Source organism: Lagopus muta, chromosome 7, assembly GCF_023343835.1.
Source record: "Lagopus muta isolate bLagMut1 chromosome 7, bLagMut1 primary, whole genome shotgun sequence".
Lineage (NCBI taxonomy): Eukaryota > Metazoa > Chordata > Aves > Galliformes > Phasianidae > Lagopus > Lagopus muta.
Window position 1 is genome coordinate 27363024 of NC_064439.1, and position 26932 is coordinate 27389955.

Below are 26932 nucleotides of genomic sequence, written 5' to 3' on the forward strand. Positions count from 1 at the left end.
TAAAAACACCATTCAAAAGAGACCTTGTAACATCTGGCATCAAAATTCTTCTTTTACTTAGAGAAAAAGTATTTATATACTGTTGAAAATTAAGGATGCTTACCACAATAACCAAAATTTCTGTTATCACCCATTTTTGAGCAAAATCCAGTAACAATTACTTTAAACAAAATTTTTGATACTGTTCTTTATCCCAGCATGAGACAAAACAGCAAATACCTTCATTTGACCTTGGCTCTATGACTGATGCAATAGCAACGTGCTTTCCACAATTTACATTACCTGTCCCATAAGCAAAACAATTGCTTGCCTTACAGATCAAAACAATTCCTCCTAAGCAGTGACCACAAAACTCAGGCCATATACTCCACACAATTTAAAGGAAAAGGTATATTCTTGATATGGAATTCTCTAAAGTGTTATAAAAAAATCAAATATAGATATTTGATGACACTATACTTGAAGGTCTATTTTTCCAATTGAGTACTAATATAGTATTTCCTGTCACCTCTCTTTCTTTCAGGAACCACAATGTAACATTACTAAGATATCCAAGATTGTCAGGAACCAACAAGTTCCATTCTTTTATCAAGTCAAAACAGTTTAAGAAAACCTTCTTTGGATAATATTCTGCAAGTTCTAGCAATGTTAATCCAAATTTAACATGCACTGAAGAAATGGTTTTAAAAATGCAAACATTTATTTTTCAGCATAAGAAATGCTGACACAACAACTGTTCTGTATTTAATATCTTTTCTAATTGAAGCATACAAAACGGATAATGCATCTGTGAATGACTTTGTTTAGAGAACATGCATGAGGTTGACAAAGATATTGAATACAGCATTTTAAAAGCTATCGTACATTTTGACGGCTCAAAGAATTGTGAACTTTTCTGTTCTTCTGGTATATGCCAGAGCAAATACCTTTCAAAACAGTATTTACCAAAACAATCTTTTCCACCCATTTTTAAATATCCCCCACCCTCTTTTCTCTCCTTGAACTCTCACACTGAGATCACTACCCATTAACTGAGAGGATGGAGCTTCTAGGATTCAGAACTGCTCCAGAAAGCACTGTCAGATAATAACTACCCAGTTGAATCTATCTTTCACTAATCCAAATAAGAATTAAAAAATTAATGAGACAGGGCCTTCCAAACAGCAACACAGAACACTATGCATAGATTTATAGTTCAGCCCCAAAATGCACTTTTAGCAAGAAAAATGTACGTTATCATGATCCGTTAGCATTTGTGCGCACAAGGATGCCTCCCATTACGCACCTCAGGGATCAAACCTCCTAAAGTGGGTAGCGTCTGTTGGAAAAAAAGAAGGTTAGGCTGCAATACCAAACAGCTGAGATGGCAAGGGGCACTGCAAGGGCTCTCACAAGGAACCTTACCTTGCTGCAGTTGTATTCAACAACCAACATACACTGTGTTTCACCCCCACCCCCACAACGTATTTGCACAACCTGAGACATTACTCCCCTAGAGTTTTACATTACATAATTCATATTCCAGGAATAGTATGTGTGATCATTTTATCAATAACTGAAAGTATTATGAAACCTGAGGACTATGCTACTTCATACAATAAAATAAGGTACTTGGTACTTAGGGAATGCTCTTTTTATTTCATCTCCTAAGTCTTTGAAACCTCATTCAGTGTACGGAACGTTATTTACAAAGTTCTCTTCTATTAAAGTGGACGAAGTATAAAACATATACGGTCAAAATAGTATTTCTACCCTTTCTTTGCATAAACAGTCTTTTCCTTTACACAAAAGTGACATTTAGAAATATGAAACTCATGAGAAAACAGATGAATACTAATGACTTACTAATTATCTGTTTACATTTTATCTGCTGACATGGAATCCGCTGCCTATACAGCAAAAATTATCATACATCATACATATCATGTGATCATACATAACAGTACATTTTTAGAATCTGTACATTAAACAAGATTATTAGTTACTTGACAAATTGTGTAATGATATAAAACCATTAGTGAGTACTAATGCTAATATTCACTAATGGTTTTATATCATTACACAGTTTGTCAAGTAACTACTGAAAACATCAGATGATTTCTGTGTAACTACTTTTATAGTATACACCTACAGATAATGTGTATACTTGAAAGCCCAGAATACATGTTCATAAGATATATTTATCAGAGGAATCTGATCATGGAAGATGATCTGATGGAATCCACAGAACATCATGCAAAAATATCGTCAAACATTTGCAGCACGAAGGTAGTGGAAATATAAACACACGACTTAATACCAGACTAAAGTTTAGTGCTTTTTAAATAAATTGGAGGAAGGTTGGGTTGGTGTTTTTTGGTCCTTGAATCCATAGAGCTACTTTTTTTAGTGGGAGACTCCAAAGGATGCAAAATTTCATCTTTAGTATGCAAAGAGATATTAGATCAAGTACTCCTACACTGTCGTTTCGTAAATCTATGTTGTATTCAAGAGTCTGCTTATAAAAATTCTCTTCCACTTAATTCCTGTCCACAGTTATACAGTATCTGAAGAGAATCAGTCAGACAACCTGAAAATGACCCCCCCCAACATAGACACACACACACACACACACAAAAAAAAAAAACAAAAAAAAAACCAAAGCCAAATCAATCAAACAAACAAAACAGAAAAACAGAAACTAACAACAAACTAAAACCCTAGGGTGCAATCTGTTTGTAATAGCTATTTGATGTTACAACCATTTATGATTTAGATGCATCTGTAATTAAATATTCGTGTGTGTAAATACACACACACACATACTGCACCACACAATCTGAAGGATATATATATATTTCAATCACTGGTACCCTTAATATATGGAAAAAGACAGTTCTAGAATGGAGATTGTCATTTGAGAATGCTCTCTAAAATATTTCTCTGATTCAAAACAAGACTGCTCTCAACAAGGAACTGTTGGATTTATTCAGCCTGAAGAGGAGAAGGCTCCTCATTGCAGCCTTGCAGTACTTGAAGGGACCTAAACAAAAGACAAAATATGGAACGTGAAAATTCTTTACTCATAGGGTGATGAGACATTGGAGCACATTGTTCAGAGAAATTGTGAATGCCCTTCCCTGGAGGTGTTCAAGGCCAGGTTGGATGGAGCTTTGAGTGATATGGTCTAGTGAGAGGTGATTCTGACAACATCTGGGAGTTGGAATTAGATGATCTTAAAGGTCCTTCCAGCCCAAAACATTCTACAGTTCTATATAGGCAAGGGTGTAAAGCACTTCAATAGGAGAGAAAGTAAGAAATAAACTTAGGGACAGGCAATAGTAATGAGTTGTGGGCAGGCAACTAGATATAAATTAAAATGATTGAATGGCTGCCATTTCAGTTTATCAGCATCTTATTATTTTAACATTGAACTGTGTTTGCCGAACAGATAATTAGTTAGGAAGATACATTTTCCTCCAGGGCAATTATTAATTTCCTTTTGACTTCGAAGAAATGAAAAAGCTCTTAGTGTAGATAACCACACCATTATATTTCACGTCTGTTTTAGATTTGCAGAGAACTGAATCTGCAACACGATACACAACTGAGAAGGAAAAAAAAAATAAAAATTTTCATCTGTTTCAATTGCTAAACCATTACCTAATATTCATAACCAGATTAAAATTTACACACACATATACCCCTGAGGAAGCATATAAATTCAAGTAGTTGTTTTTGTGGTATCTTGTACGTTGAAAAACTCAGCACAAGGCTAGTACTTTAATTCAAAGAAACAGGCTGCTCGTAGAGATGCTTACACGCTACACTGACTTCCGTGTTGAGCTTGTATTCAACTGAGTTAACACTGTTCTCTACTGTAACAAAAACAGAAAAATCATTTCAGGATTAAAAAACTGGGAAAGGGATTAAAGAAGGCTCATTTTTCAACCTGGAAACTGGAACTGTTCAGTCCCTTTTGCTATCTGTACATTTATGCTTTCCTATGTGAGCAACATTTAACTATCACAGGAAAATAATACCAATAAAGCATATTATCAGACATGAAAAAGTATCTATTTTACTGTGTTGCAATTATAGAACAGGCACAAGCTATTTATTCTCCCTAAATACTTCTAGGGAAATAAAACTATTGTACGGTACTTTCAGCTTTAAACTGCATTGGTTTTTTTTCCAGCACAACACACTTCCAATATTTACATAAAAATCACAGAAGTGTGAAGCTATAGATCATAATGTATATTGTTTAATTTCACAAGGCACAGCACTTGGCTAAAACACGTCATTTGCTATGTCATTATGTGCCTAAATAGGACTAATTACAAACAGAAGATTTTTTGAACATGGTTATTTATGTTCTTGAACAACAAAAAGCAAAATCCTAACCCAAATCAGATAAATTTGGGTTAAATTATGAAAATATCAAAATATACAGCTAAATATACTTTAAGAGGTCAAGTGAACTCTACTTATGATTATATTTTATATTTCTATTTTATATTATATGTGCAGATGCCGTATACAGTGATTTTATATAAAAAAATTATGCTTATGATTTTGTCCTAAAATATTTTAAATATTGCCACCAGGCAAAAGAAAAAAAAAACAAATTCGTTTATAAAAAAGTTTCAAACTTCTCACCATCCTAGAATGCCGGAAAATGAAGTTGAAAATCAAACAGAAGTAAATTTATCCAATTTAAAATTTTTTTTGTTCACTTCTTGCCTTCTGTATTTCACCAGAATCTCCCCCTTTGAAATAACTGGTTACTATGGAGATAGTGGTAACTCGCATATAGTAATGCTCACACTGCTTTTGAGGCACCTTATGTCGTACAATTTATTCCACGATTATCTTTTTTTTTTCTCTCCAAAATTAATAGTTTTATTTGTAGTTTACAAAATCAATGACAGAAATTAAATTAAAAAAATTCATTTTAAAACTCACGTAAATGATAATGGAATCAAAATAATCATACTTAATGATATATATATATACGCTTAATAGGCGTTTATTACATGAACTGTCATTAGACAAAACTATTACTATTTTGGTTGGAAATAGAAAATTCTAGATGTATCTCTATGTACATAATTAAAAAATAGAATATCCTATATATTCATCAATAAATGGAGTAAAGAAAAGTATGAAATGAAGAAGTCAAAAGGTATGGTAGTTTTCCCCTTCCGTGTTTTAAAAGAGGTGGACTGGGGGAGAGGAGTGATATCAGAGAGAAAGACCAATTTTTTTCTTCTCTAGTCACTCATCTCATTCCAGTACTCAGTTTTTAACCTGGTTATGATCTCATTCTGTACTCTTGGTAGGCTAGGATTCAATTGTGTTAAAGATTTTTAAACTCACTGACAGTCAACCTTATCATGAACTTTCATTATGTGCATGTAATTAATTGGGTCCAATGAACAAGATCAGTACTGAGTTATAGACTTTTCCCCCCCACCATATAATTAGAATATAATTACCCACAGGATATCAGAATGATGCAAAACCTTTCCTCTAAATGTGCCCTCATTAGGAAACAAGTCTCAATGTACATTTATTCAATCAGTATGAATTAATTTAAATGTTACTGAAATAAAAGAGAGTAGCTTTAAAGCGTATCTGACATCTATTAAAAGACTATCACTTGAGATCTCTACAAACAGTTTATAACAGAACTCATTTAACTCAAGAAAAAAACTTCACTGTATAATCCTTATATAAAGTAAACAAAAGGTAAAAAGGACTAATGGACTGCACCCACTAAAATGTTTAAAAGTACTGCAGTGAGATACGAAAAATCTTTATGTGGAACTGTATCTAGACAGATGCATGATTATTTCACAACACAATACACAATAACTACTGCATGAGTTTCCCCATGGTTTCTTAACAATTTCTAGTCTGAAAAGAAGAAAAAGAAATGTCACCTTCTGTGATACTAACATCAGGAAGAACAGGGTTTTTAGCTTATTCTTCAAAGTTGCTACAGTGGCTTTTGACATCAATGGAAACGGAAAAAAAAATGTGGCCCTGGACACCAAGTTGCAGTGGAGAGGCCAATTCTGTTGGTTTGGTAACTCTGGTACAATATACATTGCTATGAAGTATGATTTATGAAAAAATTCTCTTTATTTTTGCAGACAGAATCTAGGTTGGACAAGAACTGAAAAAATTACATGTAAAGGATGAGAAATACACATAAACACGAATGTCCTTATTTCCATATGAGAAACGATAAGGGATTTTTCCTGTACAGTTGAGGGAACATCTTTAAGAAGGTATCCTTGTCAGAGTTTTGAATTTTGATGGTTTTCTGGAAGAAGTCTGGAATTGCAAAGGATGGATGGAAAAGAAGCCAAAGCTTTTGAGAGATCAGATGTAAACTATTTTTCAACTTGCCATATTGTCTTTCCCACAACTACCTTAACTTCTTATAGGCGAGTGAACTCATTTTGACTGGGATAGAGTTAATTTCTTCTTAGTAGCTTGCATGGCGTTGTGTCTTGGATTTGTTACAAAAACATCATTGAAACATCAATGCGTTAGCTGTTTCTGAACAGTACGGGATCAAGGCCTTTGCTGTTAGTCACACTTTCTTGTCTGTAATAGTAGGATGAGCGGGACACAAATATGGGAGAGGACATAGCCGGGAAAGCTGATGCAATTAACCTAAGGCATATATCTAGATGACCGTACAGCTCAAAGTATTATGTGCTTTTGTGATATTTTACGTGATGCTATGCTTAGCAACAAAACCTAGAGGAAAGAAGAATATGGGATGTGCAGGGCTACAGTGCTTGTCTTCCTAAGTAACACTTACATGTGATGAACTCTGCCTTTCTGGAAATGGGTATCAGTTTGCCTATGGCAAGTATTGCATGAATTCCTTGTTTTGCTTTATTTGCACATGCAGCTTTCACTTTACCTATTAAACTGTCCTTATTCCAATCCATGAGTTTTCTCACTTGCATTCTTCTGACCCTCCCTGACTGGTGGAGCAAGCAAATGAGTGACTGGCTGTATGAGGCCTGGCTGTCTGCCTGGCGGAAAGCACAACAGTGAGAAAAAGATACTTGAAAAGTTCCCTGATACCTCCAAGTAACTGAGGGCAAACATGGCACAGAAAACCCTGTAGAATATGATAAAAATGGCAGCCTGCTTTTTCTTGCTTTCCACATGTAAGTAGCTTTGCAAGGTACATTATTGGTTAGGTGATCGCTGAAGCTATCTTGAGTCCTAGATGGAAGCCTGTCAGATTCATGATTTGCAATTTCTTAACACACCATTTCTATTAACAGACACACTTACTATTACATCTTCAGGGAATTTCAGTGTCTGTACGTTCACTGTTTTTGCTGTCAGTGAAAGTGCTAGTTTCACATTCACTGAGGCCCTATATTTCTCAAAAGGAATCCCCTTAGCAGGAAATGGGAGAAACTAATTAAAAAATTACTGAGATAAATAATACATACACTGTAATCAAACATTTTTAAGAGGAATTCCTAGTAGATAGGTCACTGATATATTATTTGTAATGTACTCAGGATTTTAATACGTTTTTGATAGAAAACAGAGCAACAAATATACTGCAAAACTATAAAGCTCCCGTCACTCCAATATTTTCTATTCTAAACAATGTATAAACATAGTGCTGAAATACTTGTTTCATGTTACATCATTAGTATGCAATACTGAAACACGATTCTGATACAGGAAAACATTTATTTCTGCTTGCATCTTCCAAATTTGCAGATAAAACAAACCTATTCAAGGATGACTCTAGAGTGGTTTTATCTGTCCTCTAAACAACTTAACTAAACTCAAATTATGGAATAAAAATCTTAATTCTGCTACATCTCTTCCTCCTCTGAAAAGAAAATGGAGTTACACAAATACATGTAATCGAAGATGAAATTTCATGCAGAGGCTTTATTCAGTTTATAAAAATGGCAAACAATAAATAACAATAAAACAAAACCTGTCCAATAACAAAACCAGAATTTCCACATTTTAATATGACCTAAAAACCTGAAAATTAAATAAAGTAATGGAAAATGCAATCATCTGATAAACTTAAAATAATATTTTTGAAATTACTATTCAGAACATGCCCAGATAATATCAAAACATCATTACAGATGAACAGTAAACTACTCTTCTGACTTTTCTTAAATGCGTAAAAACATTTCTTAAATACCAAACCAGGTTTCTGCTTTTTTAAGCTTTTTTCTGCTTCATTAACAGCTATGGGACACTACCAGTTTACTCATGCTGAGGAACAAACTCTAGGATTCCTTCCTTATCAGGCTGACAAGTAAACAGTGAAAGATTTATTAAAAAAATAAACATATATATTACTACTGATCAGAAACAGGTTTAAGATTAGCAGGCAAATTTTTGTACTTTCTTTCACTGCCAAAAATCATTCTTTAAATCTAGAAATGTATTACTGTTACTCTTGAAATATATTTAAAGTAAGAAAATCACATGCTTGTTCTGTTATATGATGATACTATGACTTTCATCAGCACAAAACGTCCAATTTAATGAAAACATAAGTTAAGTCTGAAGACCTCTTTTTTTCATCATAAGCTGCTCAGGTCTTTTCAGTACCACCTACATATACAGCATGCACTTTTATTTTCACTGAATTGAGTTATTGTTTTTGTGGACAGAGAAATTTACTGTCCACTACTGCAGAATAAAATATACCATAATGTTGATGCATAGCTTACTGCAAGGCCAGTGTCATCATTCTAGGTAACCTCCGGCTTAGATCAGAGACCTCAGCATTGCAGATATACAATATGCATCCCAAGCAAAAACTGTCCATAAGAATAACTTCATTATTCTGGGAAGTTGGATCTATAAAAGATGTAAAATGTAGAAGTGTTCTGCCTATACAGTTTCTGGTAAGTACAGTCTGAGTAAGTGATAAAACCTGAGTCAGCTTCAGTTATAATATGCCCTACAGAAAGTTCATTCTCACACTAAGGAAAAAGCAATACACAGAGGATCAAGCACAACTGCACCTATAACTAATTTGCCAGAATTACCCACTAGGTTTAAGGTTCACACAGTCCTGTGAATTTAACAAATCTTCTGTAAGTTAGTTCCAACATCATTTCAGCTGTTAACTAAGACAGAATATTACATCTAGAATAAAAATACAGACAACTCACCAATACTACTGGGCAGATTGATGTGGGTGGTAAAATATGGTCCTTCAAAAGTCCACAGTCACATTCAGGCTTTAGATGTGAAGCACATTTATTATGTAACTACAAGAAGACAAAATAAATATTCAGCTTTGGTATTTCACTACTATAGTCTGTGCATTCTAGAATTGAGTGAGTTTAGATATGCTAAATTAATCTCATTATTCTTAGAATACTACAAGGAAAATGAAACACTGAAGGAGAAAGCCTCTTAGGATTGACAAAAGCAGTGAATTTATACTGAAGCAAAGATGGTCAATCAAAATACTTCGCAGTTTAGAAACTGCACATATGGTCCAGCACACAAAATGAGAATTTTGCATGACAGTAAACTGTACTAGTAGCAAACTAAACTTTCATTTCAACATCTTACACTGAGAAAGACTTCTGTTACTGCTAGGGGGCAATTCAGATTAATTTGGGGCAGCCTTTGGCATTATTAGTATAACTCTCTTTCCCACCTGAAGCTTATAAACTCAACAGTGATTCAATTGTGATGCTAAAATATCTTTGAAAATAGATACAAAATTAAAAAAAAAAAATCAGATAAGAATATCTAAGAGCTCTAAACTATCTTGGAAAAACCATTCTGTTGACTACTGAGGAATGTGAATTACCCTCTTTTTTTTTTTTTACTTCACTCCTAGTATTCAGCCAGCTTTCATGAAAGCAATGAGAAGTATTCTATGATGAGAGTACAGAAAGAAGCCTTCTGACTGAAAGAGCATTAACTTATTTCTATATTGATAAAAAGATGGGAAGGAAAAAATGTGTATATAACTTCAAAAGAAAATGCCAAGAAATTAATAACTATGTATTTAAATATTTTGTATTATCAATCAAAACTTGTTACCAATTAGTTAGGATTTCATTCAAATCAAACTTGTCTAAATAGAATATTTCAACATATATATCCAACCTCAAAGTACAAAGTCTCAGTTGTGCACCTGGATTTTGCAAAGAATCCACACATACTAGTACAGTTCACAGTATTATTAGAGACAGCCACAATAGCATACTACAAATTTATATTGTGAGATCTGATGAAAGTTTACTAGTTTTGCACTGAATAAACTGTTCATTAAAATGCTTATACAGTAAGTATGAATATTTTATTTTTTAGAAGATATGTATATTTGCATCAAAAGATAGTAAAACCCATAAATTTTGAAGTAGAATTCTGATTTATCAGGTGATCGAACTGGTTTAGTGGGTAGCACTCAGTATTAATTCAAAGGGTTGAATAGCTGCTAAAAAATCTGTAGTTCAATAGCTGCAACTATAAATCACACTTTTTCAAACAACTGACTCATTTTTCCCTTAGATGATATAACTACATCAGTTGAACTCTATGAAAATTATAATAAAACTATCTCAGCTGTTGATGTATAAGCTTTACCAGTAATATATTCTTCATAAAGTTATCTGGTATAGTTAATGTTGACATAACATTTCTGTATGTTGAACTAAATGGTACCTAACATTAGCCTTGTCCATGTTCATTTAAACTGCAAAGTTACCTTTTCAGGCAGTTACTTAGCAACAGAAAATAAAAGTCTAACGAGTTTCGATTTACTCTGCGTATTAAAGCCTTATTGTGAGGGTATTTTGGTAACCCTGTAATCTAAATCATTTGTCATGCTAATTCTCTAATTCAGTGGTATGGCTACTTGTATGATAATTAATGCACACTAGGCCACACTACATCAAATAAAAGTATCTTCACACATTCAGGGGTAATTAGCAGCTCTGTTACTCAGTGGCATGCAAACTTATATATGAAAAAATAGCTTAATCTTCTTATTAGTCTCTGCTGATCACTGACAACAGAACTGGTAAAAGATATGTAGCTTTAATGAAAATAGCACTTTGACACAATAAAAGATGCACCTCTTCTCAAAAAATGATCTAGCAGATTTTATTTCCCCCAAATTCCTTTCCCTAAAACCTAGCTCATTCAGAATATTATCATATTATCACAACCAAATGTCTGCAAAGTAGAAAAAAGAAAAAGTATTTGCTGTGGGGAAAGCTTGAGGAAAGAGACATTTACAAGATCATGGTGGATGAGAGAAATATGAGTAGCTTGGATAAAAACTCAGTATAACGTTATACTCAGTACAACCTTTAGTACCAAACATCTCTAAATTTGGGGATTTCAATCAGTGATTTCACTTTAAAGTGATCTTGTTAATTGCAAAAAGGACAATATCTAAAAGAGGCTCAGAATTAGTTCCATAATAACTAACAGCCTCTTGCACTGCAAAAACACAACAGCAACAGCATTTCTGTGCAAGAGGTAAAATGAATGAATGAATGATGTGATGATAACTCCAAGATATCAATTTCAAAATCACGCCTCCATTTGTCATCCAAAATTCAAGAATAAACTTATTAACTCCAATATGGTATTAGTAAGAAGGCATTCTTTACTTACAATGTCAGATGCACAAAGGGATCTCTCTGCCCCTAACTGTGCTGTCCATCCCCTGAACAAAAGACCTTCAGCGTATATACAAGTCTCCAATATAAATCTAAACAATTGTTTTCTTACTAATTAAGAAAGTTAATACTATTAGCAAAAATAAGTAAAAACAACAAACAACAAAAAAACCACCACACAAAAAAATTTCTTATGCAGAACTATAAGAAAATTGAATGGGAGACTGAAAATAAGATCTAAATTACAGTGCTTCAAGTTCAAAAAATACTAATTTTTCACTTAAGTCAGAAAAATTAAATGAAGAGATTAATAAAGTTATTCTGAAGACATAATATTAATCAGAAAATAAAAAAATATTTAAAATACAGATAAAAATATAACCACAGAATTGTAAACCAGTATTTTTCATTCTGAATGTCAAAAAACATATATTTGTTTTTATTAAGAGTTTGGACAGGCATCTATTTAACTAAGTAGATTGATACCAAAGATACTTTCAAAAGAAGCAAGCTTCTTATACACACTAACTTCGGTGCGAAATTCTGTCTCATTATCTCCTCAGAGTTTCTTACTGCTTGTGAAAGTCCTCTAAATGTAGATGCGTACCTTTAAGATGTAAAAATACCTTTACAAATTTGGTCCAGACTCACATTTGGATACATAAATAGAAGGACCTGCAGAATTTAAATCTTCCTTTGACTTCAAGAGGGAACCTTATATACTATTTCTTATTAAGCCATATTATAAGGATGCAATCACACGTCAATCTAGAGCAGAACACTATTCAATTATCTACCTAAAGAGAGATGGCCATAGCCTAAATTTAATTATCTTCATTTCAAAATTTTGGATTGTGTCTAAATAAATTATCCACATTCTGACAACAATCTGGACTACATATTTGCCTTCTTCTAAAATATTCATTTCTAAGTGATCATAACAGCTTATATCTGAAAGTATCCTGGATCCATTTACTTTGATGTTGTTTCATGTTTTGCATTCCTGTGTTAAGAAAATATGTCACAAAACATCCAAACTTGTATGTTGAAAACAAACACTCACAAATGCCTTAGTCTCACATTATTATTTACAACATTGAACAAACAACTGCTGTTCCATAACAACAACATCAGCCAAAAAAAAAAAAAAAAAAAAAAAAAAAAAAAAAAAGAAAAAAGCAGAAGCCCTAGAATAATCCCCACATAGATTTACACAGAAATACTAGCATTGTTCTGTCTAGCATGAAGATCTCACTTATAAGGGCAGTGTTCCTTGAATGTCATTAGTTCCAGTTATTGGTTCCTGCTGAATAAGGAGTGCACAGAAGTTGTTATGTATTAGGCTTGGTGCACAGATTAGTATATTATCAAGATGCCTCTGCTACACTTGAAATCGCTATATCCTACCAGATGTCCTCAATTTCACTTGCCTGACAGTACACCACAAATTAGGATTTTGCTCTAAGTTCACCACGACCTTGGCTTTTACCAGTAATAAAAACTCTTTCACAAAGACTCTGTAATGTATATTGGGAATTACATTATTTTAGAATGATGTACGTTATTTGTGTATTGCCTCGAAGCAGAGGACGCATTTATTTGCTTACAATATTTACGTATTCCTATGGATATTCTGCATATATCTTAATATTCAAATATTTCTCAAATACACATTATCTGTTCCTTACCAAAAAAAAAAAAAACTAAATGAGATTTTTTGAATTACATGGCTACAAAAAAATGCAGATATCACTCTCACCAAAATGTGCTAAAGGTCTTAGTATAGAGCAAGTACTCACTGTGATCTGACACCAAACACAGTGAAGTCCAGTCAAACCTTGGTAACATTTTATGGTTTTATGACATTTATCACATTTTGTTGGACAATTTCCTTCCACCCAGAAATGGTGCATTACCTGCAAAAGAAAAGTGTGGTACATATTAGGTTAATAAACTAATGGGTAGATGGTAAATGTAACATCGCCCCTGACTTACATCAGTATTCTTTTTGGACTTCACATATGTTTTGATGCAAGATGCGGGAGCTCTTGAGACACAGCGTTCATGGACTGTATACTTGCAAACTGAAAAAAGAAATGCATTAATAGACGGTAAAGCTATGATGTTCCTGACTACATCTTTATGTAACAACTCTACCAGCATGCTCTTTACAATCCACCCAATCAGTCAATGAAAACTCAAACGAGACTGCTTTTTCCATGGAATACAAAACGCCAATTAGAACAGGAAATATTATACATGTGAAAAATCCAAGAATGCACTATCATTGCATAACAGGAAATGCTTAATTAAATCAGAGCTCACTACATTTTTTTGACAATAATTGCCAAATGACAAAAATATTAAAGACAAAGTCTGCCAAATGGCTTGGTGTCATCTGCTAGTAGAAAGAAGCCTATATTTTACGAACTATAGGCATGAGAGCAGCTGGCAAGCACAAAAATAAAAGCCAACAAGTTTATGTTGCTCCTTCTATTGATTTATAAATCTTACAGGGTTGATTAGTCCATTTTCAGATAGCAATTGTTTTCTTGCATTCGACATAATCACTCCAATTTAACTCTTTCTTTCCCAAATGCTGTGACCAGCGAAGCTTTATTTTCTAAACATCTTCCCCACGCACACCCTACACAAATCTGCAGTAGGTAACTATTGTTGCTGATTAGGTCTTTAAAGATCACCCTAGCTGCATTTGGAAAGGGTTCAGTGGTAAGACCTGACTTCAACTATAGCACTGTGCCTAGCTGTAATGCTCAGCTAATACCTGCATTCAGTAGAGTCAACTATTAAAAACTGAGAATGAATTTCTCACTGCATGGTATATGTCTCATGCTTTTGACCTCGACAGCAATTAAGCACAAAGTACTTCTAAACACCTTGCTTGCACCTATTACACAAACCCAGTGGGAGACGCAGCTATTAATCAGACAAACTGCAGGGAGTAACATTGTTGATTGGACCATGGAGGGATGGTGAAGCCCCCTGCAGTTTCTTCTTTTTTTTTTTTTCCTCCCACACAATCTAAAATGCAAATAATGAAATCTATAGCAATGCTTTGAAAATACACAGGAGAAGCTAAGTGAGATAAAGAAAAAGAATAGTAGCTTTCTAAGTAGACTCATGACCCATCCTTCATGAAGTAATGCAAGGAGAAAGTGGAAGTTGTTCAGCTTCTCTGGGACCATTCTACTGCCCAAATAAATGCCAATTAAAACAACAAATAAATTTATAAGAAGTACACTGAAGCAGAGAAAGCTCTGATACAGCTGGTCGTTCTGAGGAGGTTTATTTTTTACAACTCATCTACGCATTTCTAGTAACTACCGACAGAGATCTACACTGCTTGCTGAATAGAACTTTCTCTTTCAAACATGCATGTGCTGTTACCTCACAAGGATAAAGTTTACATCAGTTTGTCCTGAAAGGATATTTAAAGAACGTAGCATCTCAATATCTAACAACCAATTCAGCGTTTAATATATGCTCCACTTACTGTCATCAGCATTTCTTAATCTGAACTTTCTATTTATTCAAATTGTTTTTATTACCTTTATTAACATGTATCTCTCATTCCATAGTATTGCAAATGGAATTATACAATGTGAAAACCAATACATAGGGATTTATATCTGAATTGTGTTTCAAAGAGTTATGGGGTTCACAGAGGAGAGAAAAATGGCCAATTCCAAAACCATCATTAAGTCCAACTTCAAATTGGATTAATAGGACTGTACAGTTAGAAAGGTCCTGATCAGCTGTGATGGGTTTTTATATCAAACTAAGAAACTGATTAATTTATCAAAATTAATAATGAAAAGTGGCTTGAAGAAAGGTTACTGTCATGAAGACAATATGTTAGGTATTCATTAATCTAATGCAGAAGGGCATTACACAAACAGATTAATTGGATCCATTTACCAGACATATTCAAATCAGATATTAGGTCCTTGTTTAATAAATAAATAAATAAAGATTAACAAACAAACAAAAAAGTTATGGATTATCCATCTCTTGAAATATTCAAGCAGAGAAGAGGGATCTTTTGGCAAGATTTCTGGTATCAAAATACAGCATATGAGTTGGTGAACAGATTATTATGAGATACACAGAATACAGCTCAAGGAATTGAACTGTAGTAATCACATCCAATTGTCTAAAGAAAGTCAGATAAGATACAGTATTTATTCTTCCTTCCTTTTTTTTGTATCAAAATCTATAATTAATTAATATGTAAATGACTGGTGAAAATGGCAAACCAAGTAAACATGCAAAACTTTAGAAGTGTTAGTTATAAAATCTTGAAAACAAGTTGTGAGGAAACTGAGATTTTGACCTTTACAATTAACAAAACAAGAATTGCATGAAGCATTTGCATAAATAACTATTGGAATTAGATACTATGCAAGTATCTAAGTACACTCACTAAAGTACCTTTCTAATAAGAGAGAGTATGCCTATTAATGAATATGAATAATTACTCACAAATACATAAGAGGAACAATAAAATATAAGGTTGTGTTCTAAGCATAATACTTGCTAAGAGAAAATAAATAAAAAATAATGCAGACAGAATCCAACTGGAATGTCCTAAAACAGTGAGAGTTTATTAAAGTTGAGAAAACAGCAGTTTTTAAAGCCTCATATTCTAAAAAATTAAGAATATAATCTGTAGCATTTAAGCACAGGAAACAAAGGAGAAAGCATTACTGTGCTGGCAATGGGTTTGTACTGGGAAGCCAGCAGTTCTTTGTTATGCAGAAACTGCAATACTTCTAGGAACAGCTATAAACACAAATGGACACTGAAATGCTTATACTCACAAGAACAGCAGAGGCCCTGCTTGCCTACTCCGATTAGCATGTTCAAACAAAGATTACAGTAAGCAGGCTTGTTAAAGTGCTTCAGTCTCCATACGTGCTGCCCATCATCTTTTACATTCTGCACAGGACATAAAAGAAACAGATTTTACTTAATAAAATAAACAATGAAATATATAAGTGCCAATAAAAATTGGAGATTGACTCAAGAATGTAAAATACAATCTGTTACTTCATTTAATACTCTGCACCAGATCACAGTATCATCATTCTAAATACACAAGCAATGATATAATAAAAAATTCTTCAGAAGCTCAAAGATGTCCCTGTGTTTCAAAAATGACTCAGAAAATAACACCAGGCTGGTGTCTACAGTGCAGAACAATGCTAGCAGCAAATCTAGACTGATATGAAATTCTAATAAGTTTTAAAACCAACTAAAATTTGCTCTAGACTAATCCTGAAGATAAACATGCTACCACCAGGAAAGTTAAAATCCCCAAGTGCAACAACAGAAAAGATTTTGAAAACTTCACGGATATACCTAAAGAATCTCAGAAAGGAACATGCACCATTATATGTGAAACGGGACATAACAATTAACCTAATCACAATAATACATACTGCCAGCTCTAATTTACACTAACCTACTGCCAATAGTTAAACAAAAAGCAAGTGTTTACAGGTGGGATTTACATTCAACTAATATGTTAACAAATGTTATGAAATGTTTATGAAACTAAGCTTCCAGTTGCACAGTTCTCCCCCTTCCTTCTTAATGTAACCATTCTGGCATCTCACTGTTGTTACATGGTTAGTAAAACAATGTGCATTTTTACAGATTGCAAATTATTCACAATTAATTCTGTAAATTCTAAATGTATTGGCAAATGTGGTTGTCAGACTTTTTTTTTTTCTTTAATTATCAGAGGTTTTGAATTAAAAATGAGATTAACCTAATAACATATCACTTTACATCTATTATTTCAATGAATATAACATCCAGTAGAAAAAAAGTTGTTCACATCCATCAGCTGGAAACAAGTTACAGTAGTTTGATTTTGCATGTTACTGAATGTCATGGTCTTTTTGGTCATTTCATTACAAACATAAATTGGCACATATTTAAAGGGAAACAGATCAACATGTGGTTCTTATCCAGCTTCTAATTTCCCATATTGAGCTACAAGAATGTTTATCATCATGAATATATAATGTTCCTGACATTCCTCAATAACATGATGGTTTTCACTGTCAATGTAAGTGGACATAAATTTTAATTTTAAAATGTTGTTATTTATAAGCATGTACCGCATGAGTTACGTCCTTAAAAGTTTGTTTCGCTCTATTCTAGAAGATAGTTGTAAATGACAAGTCAAAAACAATGAAGAATTTCCTCATGGGAAAAAGAAGAAAAAAAAAAAAAAAAAATCAGCACTACAAGAAATTAGGAATACTTGGTTCAGTGGCAGGTCCAGGCCAGAACACAGTTTTGAATAATTTCTACATATTACTTACAAACACAAGGAACTGATATCAGCTTCAATACTTTGTTGAAATCAGAGCCCAAGCGGGGTCCCCTTATCCTACCAACAGGAGTTCAAATGCCATCTCTGGCCACTGGGCAACATATGGGTCCCCTTTCTGCAGAAAGACCAGAGTGTTTGCCTAATCTGGGATTCTCAGACTGGCAGAATGTGGAAGTTTTGCAATTTCCCCTAAAGAAACAGAAATAGATTCTGCAGCTGTGGAGCCCTAGAAGCCTGTCAAGCTCCTCCATGACTGGCAGCTGAAGAGGATGTATTTCATTAAAAGGAGTGCTTCAACTTCTTTTCTAATTTCTATTTTACTGCACCATTCAACATATTTTTAAATTATTACTAAACTACAACACATTTGGTAAGGTAAGGTTCGAGTCTTCTGAAAGAAAAGTTACTCACTAGAAAACAAATACCATGTATATCCTTCTGAGAAAAAAACAACACCAAAACAGTAAACAATGTACAGTTTCATCTCAACATATGTCACTAGGGTCGTCAACAGATACAGTCATAAACTACAAGCATTTAAAATGCAGGCTCATTAATTCTGTTCACAAAAATATTTCCTATTTTTGAAAAATAACAGTAATTCATGATTATGCATAAACATGTCCCCCTTCTACATGAATTTTGTGTTACTTTTTAAATTTAAATTTTATTTTTAAAGAGTGGCTATTGCATGTGAATATGTCACTTCTTATTTGAACAGAACATATGGACCAACTTAGCTGGCATTTTCCTTATCAGAAAAACAAATAAGTCTTGATGTGGGTGTTCTGCCAATTAAAACACTTAACTGTGTTAGAGACTGCAACTGATGCAAATCCATTACATAAACACAATGCACTTTTGGAAAATAGCAAATTAAATTTTTGCTCTTGTGCACTGCCAAAAATCAGCAATAAAGTGCTGCATATGATTATGCATGCACATAACTTTTTAAAACACTGCCAGAGAAAGAAAAAAAAAAAAGACATAACATGAAACAAAGCCCTCTTGATGCAAGTCTTTAAGTATGAATAAAATCCACAGTTCTGACACATAGGTGCATTTACTGGCATTCAGTAATTTTGCTTCCATATCCTGAGAAAGAGTTTAAAAACAAATAGTCATTAAGAAAATCTCAAAGCAGGGCAGGTACAGTAAAAATCTCTTCCTCACTTCATTATACATCACTAAAAATGAAGCCTCCATATGCCATATGCAGACTTCAGCACATAATGACAAGAGTAACATTTATTTTGTTAACAATGGCTCTCTTAACTTATGCTTCTGACCTTTCTGCCACAAATTTGATTGTCAGAAGGACCTGACCTTAAAAAGCAACCAAGAAAAAACAGAATCAGTAGAGACTTTCACAGAATTTAGCTATACATCCCAAGTCAGATCGAATATAAATTTACCACTGCTTCTTAGATATTTGTAAATAAAAGACGACAAAGAGATCTTGAGGTTTCAAGCATAAAAATCCAGATTGTGAAATTAAAAAAAAACACACCTACATTGCATAATTTTCTTTATCCCAACAATTATCACCTCCAACAAAAATAGCCAGAGACTGCAATACTAGCATGCTCAATTGTTCCTACAAGACTCAGTAACAAGCAATCAAGGGAGAAGTATGCAAGGGAGTCTCCTAAATTATTCTTTTGTGGCTTATTATTATTTTGCTTTTATTCCTTTTAAAAACATTTATAGGACCTGAAGACATTTTTATTACTGATCTTTGAGTACTGTTCTGTTACTAGGAAAGTGAGAAGTGTCCATTAAATCACACAGCACCTCATTTAAATACAAATGCAGTTAAGTTCTACATCTCTTTACTGGATTGTCAGCAAAGAATTCACGTCAGATTTTGTTTTGTTTCTTTTAGGTTTGGAGAGGGAGAGTTTATAGTTTGTTTCAACAGGAAAAGGAGTAATCTCATTCAAGAGACATGACCTTTGGGAGAGTTACTAGCTTCCAAGAATTGCACTGGGGTCAGTGGGGTGGGTGGGGGTGCACAAATGTGATGGGGCGGGGGGGGGGGGAAGGGGGAGGGAGGGAGAAGAGGAGGAAGAAATATTTGAAAAACTGATAAAAATTTTTGTCCACAGTCTTCAACTCACCAGTGTAATATTCTGAATGCCGAGAAATGCTTAGATATTAAGAAGTACATCAAATGACATCAGGGAACAGAAAAGGAAGCACAGGAGGGTAAATTCATTTCTTACAACAAGCTTCATCATTAGTCACACCATGTTTCTCTGTTTCTGAATTAGTAGTCACTAGAAATGCTGCAGTAATTATATTTTAAGTAACATTAAATTTGTATCTCCTTGTGAAATGCTACTTACATTCAGAAAGATTTCTCCTGGACTTTTAACAATCTATAGGCAAAAGGAAAGGAACTTTCAAACCTCCTACAAAGCAGTAGGAGTGAGCGTAGCATAGAAGTAGACTACATAGTCAAAAAAACTGGTATGCAAACTTTTTTCTTTGCAGCTCCTAGTATGGTCTCACAAAGCATTAACATAACTCCCTCTGCCGGCAGTGACACGCAATGATATTGCTAAAATAGCTCTCATGATCTCTTAGGGCAAATCTACTTCTAACTGAAGAGTTACCACTCAGAGTGTAGGTAAGCTACAAACTCTTACATAGGCAGGCAGATCTCCCTTATTCCTCTCTGAATGAAAGGAATATAAATTTGCCAAACTGTCTGAGTATTAACCATTTCAGTGCTCAGCCTGAGAGTCTCCATATTGTGCAACAGATCGAACACCATACTTGAAAATGTTCTCAAGTCGCCAATTTCATACCAGTTTTGTATACTCAGAGCTCAAAAAGTAAATCATCAATAATGTAATAAACAGTATAAAAATTTGTGTTACCCACACGGACTCACACTCAAGTATTGTATTCAGAAGTTATCTTTAAATAATATCAAAACATTTGCTGCTTGACGATCCAAAGAAAAACTGTATGAGCATTGCCTCCTGTTTTAACTGAAGCATCATTACACTTTTACAGAAATCCTTATGCCACATTGAGATTTGTTTCTTTATTTTACAAATGCTCAGAGTACATTTGCTTCAGGAGAGAAGATGAAGTAGGTAGAATGTTTTAAAAGAAAAACACAGCAGCCTGTTTTCAGGTTACTGATGACAATTTATGGTCGCTATGAAACATTTCCTGTTGCTGAATTTTACCTTAGGGCAGCTTTCCACCAGCTACAGATTACCAACTATAGTGCAACGGTGACATCTAGTGGTCACTAAGGAGGGAATATAATCCTTTCCTCTGCTGAAACTAAGGACTTTTATACACCAGTGCCTGCAAACTTGCAGGTTATAGCTAGCTGCCTAATCCACATTAAAGTAAAATATATGGAAAAAAACACAATTGTTATCCTATCTTTCCTATCTTTTTTTTTTTTTTTTTAAACTGGTGTTTAAATAAAACGATCCTAAATGATAAAAGGATTTTTTTTTTTTTTTTAATATATATATATATTTTTATTTGCATTGAATTATAACACTTTCTTCACCCATGTTCATTTCAGTTTCTTCAACTTATGGAGTAGCGTTGATAGAAACCTACAATGATAGCAAGTTACAGAATTTTGATCACTGTTTATGTATTTTTATTATTTCCTCAGTAAAATGACTAGTTATTGCCCAATAACTAGTAAAAATACTCAAAAGGATAAATTGTCTAATAAAGTACATTTACATAGCTTCCTTTTAACAACATGGCTTTTGTTTTAACATGAAAATTATCCTCTACAGAAAGACTTACATTAATCACAGAATTAAGTAGTTTTAAATTGAGAAAGGAAGAAGTGCAGACACTGAAAAATGCTCCCAGAAAAGCTGCAACATCAGTTGCAAATGAGAAATACATACTGAAAATGACCATCAGTTATCTCCTATACTAATTCCTACAGAGAATTTGCTACCCTGTGCTTAGGTTAAATATGTGGAAATAAAAGAATACAATCTGACATAGACTTGCCTTTTGATGAAAGGAAAATAGTACATTTTTTTCCATATACCTAGAATTAGGAAATTAGTACGTACAGTGATCCAAATGGATTGTAAGTTTTCATCAGTTCAGCTATTTCTGTGATAAGTTGATTAGTAAGAGGTAAATGTTTGACTATTATTATTTTGCAAGAATTTTGTCTTCTGCTAAATGTACAGTTGCCTTCTATACGGAAAATCTGGCTATTCTTTGTGAAAATAAGATTCTACGGAGTGACTACAGCCTAGATTTAGTTCAGGACATAGCAATGAATAGGGAAAGATAAATGTTATGTATAGTTTTTCATTAGTATCTGGAAAAGACTTCAGAAAAGAAAATGTTCTATATCAAATAAAAAAAAACTTTTGAAACATATGCTAAGACATATGTACTCAAAATTAGCAAAAATACAGGACAGCAGGTGGCACTGGCAACATGCCAGAGCTAAAACAGCTGCGTTAAACAGGTATAAATTATCAATTGTATTATATTCGCATTATCTTTAATGTGATAAGCTCCTCTTTCATTATATTGCATCCTTTGGTCTAAGTGTTCATTCTGATACTGTTTCTTAGCACAGTTTATTCAGCTAGTTGAAAAGATGGAAGAACATATATTCACACTGAGGTATTATGATAGGATAAGAGTTAGCAGGCAAGAATCACTGCAGGAGAAATTCCATCTTGATGCGAAAAAGAAATCTTTTTTTCTTGAGAACAATTAACCTTTGGGAGCCACAGAACTAGGCCCATCTCACTGGAAATGTTCAAGACTGGATTTCAAAAGGCAGTGGATAAAATAACCTGACACTTGCTTTCAATATGATGCTGGCCAAATGATCTCTAAAGTCCCTTCCAGACTAGACTGCCCCATAATCCACTGCGGTTAAGCTACACAGCACATGTGGAGTTGCCAAGACACCACTCCAAGACAGCTGTAAAATATGCATGGGTAATAAAACATTCTTACAAGATGCTTCTGCAGCTAGCAATTCATTATATGCTGTCAATAGAATAAACTAATGAGCTTTTCATAGCTTTCAGCTTCAGTGCTGATGTTGTTTCAGACATTCAAATGTAGCTCTGACTTTGAAGGCACACTTGTTTTTTATACATCATTCAGACATAGTAAAGAGAAGTAAAGCCATTCATTATAAAGGTTATAGACAAAAAAGACTTGAGGACCATGCTGACATGCAAGCAGAAACTTGACACTCTGATGTTAATACTTACATTCTCTAATCCAAGAAGGACCAAGAGTGGGATTGTTGTCATTCCTCCTTGGATCCACTCTTCTAGAGAAACAGTGCCATCATGATCATAGTCAATTTCTTCCATCATTTCATGAAGAATCTACACAGTTTATTGAAAAGACTAATGAATTCCTTACTCTAGCATAACCAGACATTTAGGATCTATGATCTCTCATCTATGTGCAAAAACAACCACAAAAGTTATATGGTACCTATACATTTACATTTTAATAGAATCTAATATTAACAATTAGCACCTAAATATCCCAAACAAAAGTGCCCCTTGTGTACTTACTATGTACAAGCAAGAGACAATCAATGTTAAGACATTTTCAGGATTAAATCAGTTGTGTTACACATATTAATTACTATTTGCACTGAAGAAAAGCATTCAAATTTACCAAAGAATGCTTTACATAGCAGATACAATCAGATAAAGATGTGAAATAAGTGTTAATTTACAGTGCCACAGTGAAGCACAGACTATTATTATTTCTATCTTGCTAATATCTAGAATCTCCTGTTGGCATGAAGAATCACAAAACGAATAAAAATTGCCTCTATAGCCACAAAAACTGGTGATGCTTACCGGGCTCAGTTCAGTAATATCCCATTCAAGGTATTCTGCCACATGCATCATTTGTGCAATGATATTTTCCAGCTCCTACAGATGGAAGAAAGAGTTATCATATTTAATGCAATATTAAAATTGTAAATTCTACTGCAAGCAAGTCCTAATTCAAACCTATAGCATTCGGTGACTATCAGCACTGAAACATACAGAAAAAAAACCTTCACTTCTAATCATTAACTGACAAACAATCTTTTTTTTTTTTTTTTTTTTTTAATTAACTTTTCACCATGTGAAACTGAAAATCAGAGACACACTGAGCAGAACAAGAAAACTATTATATTTTTTAAAAGTAAATATTTTGCATAGATGCATTTGCCTTCACAAAAAGTGTTTTCTGTGTGAGAAGGAACAGTTAGCTCCTAGTTGGCATGCTTCCTTAATTAGGAAAAATCTATTTTTCCTTACTTGACATGAAAGAAAGACTAAAAAAAACCACATTTATTCCATATTATCTGACTTTAATTTTTTCTCAGGACTACTCTGACTTCAACCCCATTAATTTAAAGAATCAAAACTCATGAAGTTGAATTATTTCAATTTAAAATTCAAAGATTTTCCCCTATAGTCAGTCAGCTGAGGCATACACTAGACAGAAATTCTACATTAATATTAATGGTAGGAAATAAGTATACATGTATCATCTGACTGGATTTTACCAGAGATGTCTAGAGAAATTTTGTATTTACTTTAACTGTTAAGTAAAACAAAAAAGCAACAACAACAAAAAGTTACATAAATCTTGGAACACTTAGAACACATCCTCATATAGCTATAACAACTGTAGGTAAAACCTGAAGGCTAAATTAAGTAAGAACTACGGAGACACATGACCTTTTCACTTAAATCTCAAAAGGAGTTAAAAGTGATATACTGTATACTGCTATATGTATGACTTGATTTTCCAAAGTGCTTGACATTTTTACACAAGGCAGACGGTCAGAACATCTGAAACTCAGGTATGGAATGCCTTCCCATTTTAATGGGATCTTTGCTAATGTTGCTTTCATATACATCTCCAAGAGGCATATTAAAGTTTTAGGAGCCATATTAATGTATCCCGTATAGTAATATGATTAAGAATAAGAAGAGTATAAAATAAGACTCCACATTAGCACTGTCAGCATTTGAAAATGTTTATGGTTGAAGAAACAGCAGCTTAGTGGAAGAAATACTCAAAGTTTGCTTTCAAAACAGGCAACTTTCTGTTGACTATAATTTACAGTGGTTCTAGTAATTCAAGAGTCACATCGTTTTCTATAGCTATACCATTAGGACATAGTCTTAAAACACAACAAAATATTTAAAGTTACCGAACTATCCAAGTATCCATTTCCATCTGTATCATATAAACGAAACATAACTAAAAGGAAACAAAAAGAAGGAAACACAGTTAGAAAACATAGTAACAACATTCTTTAATTAAAAAAAAAAAAGACAAACTGAGTTTTAAAAGACAAGCATTAGCATGATTATACTAACTGCAGATCCACCAAAGATTCTGCAATGCATGAGGTTCTCTCACTGCATCACCTACGACATTGCCTCCAGTGAGACATAACTGCACTGTTTCCACACAACCCCTCCAGAACCTAACCTGTGAATGTGTTCCTGGCTTTTCCCAGAGATGGTCTGATCTGCACTGACAGGAAGTACAACCAAAAGACTCTCAGACGTGACATCACATACAGGAAAACATGCAGTTCATCAACCAAATATTCATAAGCACATTTAAGTTACAATGCTATTCCAGTCTCCTGATTGCAGCCATTACTATTGCTTTAAAAATGCTTTCTGATCTACACTAAATGAAATAGAAGATCATTATTTTTAGTACCTAATTAGGAGAATCCAACAAAAAAAAATTCCTCACAGGCTGCTAGCACAAATTCTACCTGTACCAAACTAAATTAAAACAGTCTTGCCAACATACTGAAGATCTGTCCAGACAAGAATCATTGGATTTTGGTGATATCCAGAAGAAATATATACTTTCATATTTCTATCACTATCTGCCTCCTGCCACAAGAGTGGGCACATCCACTATTACAAAAATATATCAAAGCAGCTTCTTCAGCTGATCATAGAGAGCAGAAGACTGCAAAGCAGGAAGATTTTACCTTTAGTAGAAGGCTCTAAAAGCTTAAAGATGAAAAACCAGGAGCCCAGGCATGCCTCACTCTTTGTTCCTATCATCTGTGATGCAGTTTGTCACATTTCTGAACTCCCTAATCCCTAGAAGGTTTATTTTCAAAGAAGTAAGAAGAGAGCTTATCTACAGGTGGTTGCAGGATGCTGTTATGCCTCAATTCATAGCAAAACCCAAGCAGTAATCAACTTATTAGATGCCTTGAAAAAAAAAATAACGTATGGCCTGTTCAGCAGTGAACAGTACCACACAATAGACCCACAGGAAAATGGTCCCACAGTTCAGTAAATTCTGCAAGAAAAAGTTATCTTTTTCAGGCAACAATAGAAGGGAGTGATTAGAGTGAAGTTCGAAAAGAATTTGACTACTTTTGACTTGGAGCAAAACACACTTCACAGGTACATGGCTTGGATTGTATCCTTTCATCCCGTATCTGCTTCCCAAGTTGATCACTAAACTTTCCACCACATAATCAGTACTAGCCAATGTGATCTCACACCACTCTTAAGAGCTGTAATATACGATTTTTACTCTAGTGCTTTGTTGCAAGTTACAAAAGTCTATTAGTTACAGTCTAAAAAGCCTATACGAATGTTTCTTAGCTTGTGAATTACATTGCTTCTGTAGAATATAACAGTTAGCATTAAAGCCATCAGAAATTGTAATATCCCTGCTAATACACTTTCTGCCAAAGCTGCTGAGCTGTGCTCAGTGTAAGACAGCTAATATTATATGGCAGAAATAGCATTAAGCATTCAGTTTCCATAGAGAATCAATGAATCACTAAGCAATAAAGTCATTTGGTTCTCTATCCTCCTCCAGTGCTATTGCAATACAACGGTTGAAATATGCTACA

The 26932-nt window shown here is 33.8% G+C and overlaps 1 protein-coding gene across 2 annotated transcripts in view; it reads right to left on the minus strand.

Moving 5' to 3' along the window:
- DGKB (diacylglycerol kinase beta) overlaps positions 1 to 26932 on the minus strand; it is a 368802-nt gene that overhangs the window by 266352 nt on the left and 75518 nt on the right. For both annotated transcript variants that reach the window (XR_007378050.1, XM_048950623.1), the window contains 7 exons: positions 25241 to 25290; positions 23886 to 23960; positions 23277 to 23396; positions 16502 to 16619; positions 13656 to 13744; positions 13460 to 13576; positions 9183 to 9281 (listed from right to left, as the gene is read on the minus strand). Coding sequence is in view for 1 of the 2 variants with exons in the window: in XM_048950623.1 (XP_048806580.1) it covers positions 9183 to 9281; positions 13460 to 13576; positions 13656 to 13744; positions 16502 to 16619; positions 23277 to 23396; positions 23886 to 23960; positions 25241 to 25290 (668 nt within the window). In the remaining variant the exon portion in view is untranslated. The remainder of the gene's footprint in view (positions 1 to 9182; positions 9282 to 13459; positions 13577 to 13655; positions 13745 to 16501; positions 16620 to 23276; positions 23397 to 23885; positions 23961 to 25240; positions 25291 to 26932) is intronic.